Genomic DNA, 8,485 nt, shown 5'->3' on the forward strand with positions numbered 1-8,485 from the left:
GAAATACTACATCCATGAACTGTTCTTGAAAAACTCACTGACAGTAAAATGCTGTCTATTAAGAGATAAATCAAAAAGAGTCTCAGGAATGGAGAGTACATGCTAAGTCAGTGGGTCATGTGCAGTGATATTGTTTACATACAGAACAGTTGCAAAACAGTATTGGAATTATAGGTACAAAATAGAATATAAAGGTTATTATCTTGAACAATATAAAGTAATGTTAATAAAAAACCAGGAGGTGGTCTAGAGAGTCAGTGTAAGAAAAATTAGGGAAGCTTAAGTCTCACAGTTCATAAAAGGGGCATACAATTAAGTAAGACCAACTTTGTTTCATAAAATCTCATTTTTTTTTAAAGGCTTTTATTCATTTATTTGAGATAGGACAAGAGTGAGAGAGAGAGAGGAGACAAGCAGGCAGAGCAGCAGGCAGACGGAGAAGCACACTCCCTGCCAAGCAGAGAACCTGATGTGGGACTCGATCCCAGGACCCTGGGATCATGACCTGACCTGAAGGCAGAGGCTTAATCTGAGCCACCCAGGCACCCCATCATAATGTCTTATTTTAAGTTTGTAGGGATCCTTCATTATCTCATGGTTGTGAAAATTTAGGATTCATCAGCTTACATTTCTATTTAACTTTCTTCTTAAATTGAAATAAAATTACTCAGCAACCCCAAAAAATTGAACTAAAATTAATTTTAATACTTTTGTTAAAACAGTTTTTATACTGTTATCCCATTGGTAGTATAGCTTTTCTGTCCAATTCTTCTGTCAGTATACATGGATAAGTGTCTACAGTATTATTTACCTAAGTTAATGGTTACTTTGACAGTACCGACTTTAGGGAAATTTCTTCATTTGTATTTTTCTGTATTACTTGTGTGCTTTATAGTGAGCCATGCATCATTTGTATTCAAATTATGATTCTTCAAAACAAAACAAAAAACCAGACCTTAAAGTCTTCTTGCCAGTATGTAACAGCAGTTAATTCTCAGTAGTAGAAATGTGGATGTTGGTTATTTTATTTAATTTTCTGAATTTTTTTTCAAAATATAGGATGGAGAATAACTTTCAAAATTAAATTAGTGAATCTTTTTTGCAAAATGGAGCAGTACTTAAACGTTAGTGGTTATTCCCTGTAGCAGGCAAACCTTTTCTGTAAAAAAAAAATTAGACACTAGACATTTTAGGCTTACAGGCCAAATGGTCTCTCACTTCTGCCTTTGTAAGTGTAAAAGTGGCCATAGATAATAGATGAGGGAGCGTGACTGTTCCAAAAAAAAAAAAAAAAAACTTCATTAACAAAAACAGGTTTTTGCAACCTCTGCTCTAAAAACATCACATTTTTGCCAGTGTTTTATAAAGCATGGAAAACTTACAGTATCAGTGAGTACATACTTTACAGCTCCTGTAAGCCCTTGTGAAAGGTATTCTAGTTCTGTTTGTTACCATTGCTCCCTAGATGCTGCATAACATGAAAGGACAGTTTGCTGAGCATCTTCTTGGAGCGGGATTTGTAAGCAGTAGAAATCCTAAAGATCCAAAATCTAATATAAATTCAGGTAAAGCAGAAAATACAGTGTAAAAATCAGCTTGCTGCCATTGTTTGTTATATCTGTATTTTACTTTTTTTTCCCCTCTGTCTTCCTACTCCCAATAGATAATGAGAAGATAATTAAAGCTGTCATCTGTGCTGGTTTATATCCCAAAGTTGCTAAAATCCGACTAAATTTGGGTAAAAAAAGGAAAATGTAAGCATTGAAGATTATTATGAATTACTTAATTCTCTCCTTAAGCTTTTGAAATCCTCTTAATGCAGAGTTTATATTGTAAATTTATTTATATCTGGACCATATTCTTCTTTCCTTTTGCTCACTTAATGAAGGCAGTCGTTTGACATGTGCATCGCTTTCCCTCACAGCACATATCTGGCATCAGCTATTATTCACAAAGCATGTTAATAAAATACAATACTAGAGTAAATATTAGGAAACTAAGCCAGTTATTAAAAATCAATGGTGGATGGATATTACTTAGAGAAGATTTTTTTAGGATTTCTTTTCTTCTTCTAAGACACATAATTTTGTGATTTACCTCTTTGATGAAAATTGTGATGATCTATCTCTTTTGAAAAATAAGGTATAACTTTTAAATATATATATTTACAAATAATCAGCTTCAGTAGTAATTGCAGATTGTGAGGCACATTTTCTGCGTACCAAATGAGTTCATTCTAGTGAGGAAATGGAGAAACTAAAAGTCTCAAATGACTAGTAGTATGTGAATTAGTAACCACCCTTTTAGAAGGCACACTAGATTAGAGTCAGTTGTCAAGACATGAAAATAGTGGCTCAGTGGATTCACAGGTAAATGTATTAACTTGAGCACCATGTCCTAGGGAAGTAATTCCACGTGTGTTTTAAAAGCTATATTGTAAAGAACATAGATGTCCATACTAGTGAGGAGATTATTTAATAATATAATGACATTTAAGCTCATAGGCTTATAAAACTGTGTAGTAACAAAATAATTCTGACATTAAATGAAAAAATTTAGATACCCTGTGACTATAAAGACGACAGAGTACTAGATTTCAGGTAGACGATGTGCAGACGTTGTTTTAGGGCAGTGTTTCTCAGTGGGGATGACTCTGCTTGCCAAGAGACATTTTATTTGGCTGTGTCTGGAGACATTTGTGGTGGTTAGACCTGGGGCAGTACTATTAGCATCTAGTGGATTAGAGGCCAGGGATCTATTAAACCTTTAATATCCAGGACAGCACCCACAACAAAGATTACTCAGTCTACTATGTCAAAAATGCAGAGGTTGAGAAACCGTATTGAACATACGAAATTATGGGTTACATGAGTTTTAATCATTGTGGCTGGATTATCCTCATTTTAAGTGATCCAGGTACTTTTTCGATACCAATACTTCGTCAGATTTCTTTTCCTATCTCTTCCTGACTTTACAGGAAGCTTCACAGAGAGACTCTGAAATACATAATATGTATCTCTCTGCCATCCGAGGAAGAATTTACAGAAAAAATGTAGTTCTGTTTGTATCGGTGCTCTATTTTGGTCTAGTCCAGGGTTCAGCAAATTTCAGCATGCTTGGCCAAAATGTCCTTTCTGTAAATAAACTCTTACTGGAACACAGCCACACCTATTTGTTTATATGTTGTCCATGTCCTTTCCTGCTACGTCAGCAGAGTTGTGGGGCTGTGACAGAACTCATAGCGCCCACAGAGCCTAAAATATTAACTCTGTGTTCCTGTGCAAAGAGTTCACCAGCCCCCACTGCTGTAGTGATGTAGGGCTTTAGGGTGGGATTGGTTAAATAGACTGTGGTGAGGACAAATAATTTGATTTTATTCTGAATAATGATTCATGACCGTGATTCTTGATGCTCTTAAAAACAAATAGGGAGGATTACCAGTTTTTATGCTGTCATTTAATACAAGTAATTACCGTTGACTATTTAAAGATAAACTATCAAACATGTCCCTGCTGAATTATGTTAACTAAAAGCTCTTTCCAATTGAGATAAATTGTTTTGTTCTCAAATATAGATTTGTAAATTTATATTACAAAAATAATCTGGCCTCAGATTTTTTTCTTTTTGGATTCTGGGATTGGTTTGGAATCTCCCAGAATTATTATTATTGTTTTTGTTGACAAACTACATTTTAACTTTTTTAAAGGGTCAAAGTTTACACAAAAACTGATGGACTAGTTGCTATTCATCCTAAATCTGTTAATGTGGAGCAAACAGAATTTCACTACAACTGGCTTATCTATCATCTGAAGATGAGAACAAGTAGTGTAAGTGAATATTTAAAATAATTATGGAGCTGAACATCAGTCTTGATGTATTTTTACTCTTATGTACTTTTCACAGTTAAACATAAAATTCTGAAATATTTTTTTCTGACATGAATTACAAGTTCTTTAAGCAAATCTATACTTTTAATGTGCAACGTATCTGTCATGATGGATCTTTGTATTTTAATTACTTTGGACAGTTAATTGATTCACGTAGTTTTCCTTCAGAGCCCGCTTTCAAGAAGTACTGGCATTTTAGGGTATACAGGAGTTTACACCATACAGAGAATTTTGTGGACATACCAATATAGATATAAGTACTGGTCAGAACATTGAGTGAAATTCTACTTATGTGTAGATAAAAATAATTTCAGGGCACCTGGGTGGCTCAGTCAGTTAAGCCTCTGCCTTCAGCTCAGGTCATGATCCCAGGGTCCTAGGATTGAGCCCCACATCGAGCGCTCTGCCCAGCAGGAAGCCTGCTTCTCCCTGTCGCACTCCCACACCTGCTTGTGTTCCCTCTCTCACTGTGTCTCTCTCTCTGTCAAATAAATAAATAAATAATTTAAAAAAATAATAATTTCAGATACATTAGTGCTTTCATTTTGTCACTCAGAAAATATTTTGTTTAAAGTATAGTGCTATTGTTTGAATCGAAACAAAAATATAAAAACTCCTGTGTTCTCTGAATTAATGAAGACTGGCCAGTTGAAAATGGGTGTATCTTCAGTGCGCCTAGGTGGCTCAGTCGATTAGGTGTCTGCCTTCAGCTTAAGGTCATGATCCCAGGATCTCTGTTCAGCAAGGAGTCTGCTTTTCCCTTTTCCTCTGCCACTGCCCCTGCTTTTGCTCACTCCATCTCTCCCAGATAAATAAAATCTTTTTTAAAAATAAATAAATTAAAATGGTGTATCTTTAAAATTAGTTTCTGTAGTTGACACTAGCAGGATAATACCTAATTTAGAAGGAAAACATTAATAGATCAATACTGGTGGTAGCGAATTAATGTGGAAATCCTTTTAGACTAGTGAATATATTAATTTGTTTTAATTCTTATTACAGATTTACTTATATGACTGTACAGAAGTTTCCCCATACTGTCTCTTATTCTTTGGAGGTGATATTTCCATCCAGAAGGATAATGATCAGGAAACTATTGCTGTAGATGAATGGATTGTCTTTCAGTCTCCAGCAAGAATTGCCCATCTTGTTAAGGTGACTGACTTTACATGATTATCTGAATCTACATGGGAGTTAGCACGTGGTCTTTGGTTTTTGTACCAACTGTTATGTATGTTATATTAAACATTTCTTGCTCTATTTCAGCAGAGCAAACAGTGTTGAGAAATTTATGCATAGTTTCTCCAGATTGTTTTTTCAGGTACTTAAGAATCAGCCATCCTAAATGGCTCAGTGATTGAAGTTTGAATTTTTTAACTTTACTGTACTTCAGTTGGGTACTCATAACCATACTTTAGTTAGTAGTTCACTAAATATTTGTTTTTTATATAATAGCTTATGAAATTTGCTTGTAACAGCTAAAGTCACTTTTATGTATTACATAGTTTAATAGTCTATCTGCCTTTGTTGAACATATGTGATTTTTCCAACCTTAGGAATTAAGAAAGGAGCTAGATATCCTTCTGCAAGAGAAGATCGAAAGTCCTCATCCTGTAGATTGGAAAGATACTAAATCCAGAGACTGTGCTGTCCTGTCAGCTATCATAGACTTGATCAAAACACAGGAAAAAGCAAGTCCCAGAAACTTACCGCCACGATTCCAGGATGGATATTACAGCTGACAACTTTTCTGTGGTGGTCTGAAAATTTGATAGCCATTTTCCATCATAGTTTAATTTTTGGCTAGATGCCAAACCATGGGACATGAATAATTTCCATATGTAAAGTAGAAACCTTTAGTGGGTAGTAAAGACGTAATGTGCATGATTTAACAGTGTTATCTGTAGCTATTATAAATGTACCATAAAAAGCAATATGTTCTCTGATCATATATTCTGTTGTGGTCATGGCCACACTTTGGGAGGACTATTCTGCTATATATTGAGTTGTACCACTTGAGAAATTCCTTTGTTCTGTTATGAGAAGTTAATCTTTCTGCCTGTAGTGACTGAGTATGGAAACAGGAAAAAGAATGGCAAGAAGCAGTGTCAAGAATTTGAACACAACCACATTTTTAAAGGAAACTTCTCTCAGAATTAATTTGTTGTAATAAAGCCCAGTATTTAATAAAATGTACAGTGTATAAATCTCAGCTAAATTTTGGCTTGGTTTCTACATCTCTGTTGTTTGGCTTACTTGGTTTTTTTAAATCTTTTTGGAATATATTTGTACCCCTTTTACATTAGCATAATGTAGCAATTGAGAAAGTGAATCTAGACTTGGTCACTTAAGTTCAGACTTCAGCTGTGACTTACCAGCTCCCTTGGGCAAGGTACTTATTGGCTTCTCTGTTTTTTATTTATCTATAAAATACAGGTAACAATTGTGAGGATTAAATATCTTGATACATTTAAAGAGCATAGCCTAGTTTCTGACACACAGAATGTACTCACTAAATCTTAGTTTTTATTTGTCCCTGAATTTTATTCTTTTTTAACAATCTGTTACGTTACACTCATTTCCATGTTCTCAGTCCTGTTTTACCCTCTCAGACAATGGAAGCTCGTGTGATTTTTAGGGCTAGTGAGTGATAGGCTAGTGTTTTCAGCGGACTGACAAATATTGTTGGTTGCTATCCCAACAGCCATTTGGCCCTCCCCATTTGCTTGATTGTTCAAGGGTTTCCCCTCTGTGTAGCCTGGTGCCCAGGGATATTGGACTCTTCCCCAAGGGTAGATCGGATTGTTCTAAGCCAATCGTATATGGTCTTTCTCTTCTTACAAGTAACATGAGTCATCAGCGTATGAACCTGTGTTGTCAGTTGCAACTGACAAGATCTGCAAGGGGACATCTGAGAAAGATTTTCTTCACTAGTAGACTTGGAGGAGAAGTTTTCTCCTTTGGACATTGTCTTGTATGAATCTGGCACTACTGTAGCCATTTTAGCATTGCAGAGGATAATGACGTTGGTTCAGTGGGGAGATGTAATTCACCAGAGTCCATGATAATGCTGGTGAGCTGCTAAATTATCCAATTTGAGACCTGCCTTGCACGTGGACTTATTTTGATAAAATAAATCCTCCTTTATTAGCCACTTTCGGGTAGTGTATTTCATATAACTTGGCAGAAAGCATATTAACTGAAATACATAGTTTGCATCAGTGTTTGCTGAGTCCTGTTTCTTTCATTTCTTTTGTGATCTAAGTTTGACCCACATGTATGACAAAAGGTGTAAGAGTAGTAGTCCTGAACATACTGCAAAAGAAATGTAGGAAGAACATCTGCTGCATCCTTAAAAATACACATTTTCTTGTGCCTTCCAATAAATGCAGAGAAACCAAAGGAAGAGTATCAAACAATGTTTGGGATTTATTGATAGTGCTGTGATGATGTGTTTAGCACCACTGGTTCAGGTACTGCTCCCATTTCTGTGAATGTATGATATCAGCCTGTTGCCTTCTAAAGGTTTTGAATGTACTGTGTGTCCTAAGTCCATTCTTTCGGCTAGTCTCCCAAAAGTGATCTCTTAACTGAATTCTTATATTGAGTCATATGGTATTGTGGTCTTGTTCTTAAACTTAAGATGAACATTAGGGTCTGTTTGTAAGGGTGTTTATGTTTGTGTCTGTGTTTTCTTGCCTTTACTCTCCAGTTTAAATTCACAGTAGGCCAAACTGGTCTTGGAAGATAGCATTTAAAGAATCTGTTAATAAAAAGGAGGGAGGATTATTAGTTCATTTGTTCCATGTTCCCAAACCAGTATTTAATCTTCATAAGAATGAGGAAATTGTTCCTGAAGGATTGTTTAAGTAGATGAGCTATTGAAAGAGGTTAAAGCAGTCACTGTCACCCCCAATTTCTGTCTCCTGTACAGCTGATCAGGATGGAAATCTTGATTGAAGGTGCTATTTGTGTTGTTTCTTTTGTTTACAGAGTAGTATATTACTGAGTGGAAAATTTATTCCAGGCCTAAGAACTATGTTTTTTAGCAGTTTTAAGGAGTAAGACATTAAAAAGAAAAATCGTTTGCCTCGCCAGTCTTAGTGATACCTAGACTAACTCTTAAAAAAAATCCCTGAAGCAGAAACTAAGAGGGAAAAAGAAGCCACTGAATAATCTTTTAGAAAGTGTCTTTGAAAAGTGAGTACATGTATTGCTTCCTCATTCATTAACCTGAGCAAAAGCTCTAGGTACATTTATACCTATTACAAGTAATTTTCTGTTCTTAATGTAGTTGTGAAACAAAGGTAGAGATTATTGGAAAGCTTTAGAAGGAATTTTAGTATCCCCCTTACCCAAAGTAAATTGTAAATTTCTTTCCACTCTTCGCTGAGTTTCTATTTTTTAAGTAATTGTCAGGATCATGTGGTATAATCATATAATATGCTAATTATTTTTAAATGACCTTTTTATTCTGGTTTTTAAACAATATACCCTCATTGTAGAATATTTGAGAATTGAACAAAGAAAAGCATGCTAACCACTGTTATATTTTGATGTATTTCCATGCTTTTTTTAAGCTTCAAGGTATTATTTTA

The 8,485-nt window shown here is 35.1% G+C and overlaps 1 protein-coding gene across 2 annotated transcripts in view; it reads left to right on the forward strand.

The window, feature by feature from the left end:
- The window catches only part of LOC111147884 (DEAH-box helicase 36), a 52,603-nt gene extending 44,118 nt beyond the window's left edge, over positions 1-8,485 (forward strand). For both annotated transcript variants that reach the window (XM_022504151.1, XM_022504158.1), the window contains exons 21-25: positions 1,466-1,565; positions 1,664-1,754; positions 3,707-3,827; positions 4,890-5,042; positions 5,444-8,485. In XM_022504151.1, the coding sequence (XP_022359859.1) occupies positions 1,466-1,565; positions 1,664-1,754; positions 3,707-3,827; positions 4,890-5,042; positions 5,444-5,629 (651 nt within the window). In that variant the 3' untranslated portion in view covers positions 5,630-8,485. The remainder of the gene's footprint in view (positions 1-1,465; positions 1,566-1,663; positions 1,755-3,706; positions 3,828-4,889; positions 5,043-5,443) is intronic.

This window comes from Enhydra lutris, unplaced genomic scaffold, assembly GCF_002288905.1.
Source record: "Enhydra lutris kenyoni isolate GAN:26980312 unplaced genomic scaffold, ASM228890v2 scaffoldscaffold2, whole genome shotgun sequence".
Classification (NCBI taxonomy): Eukaryota; Metazoa; Chordata; class Mammalia; order Carnivora; family Mustelidae; genus Enhydra; species Enhydra lutris.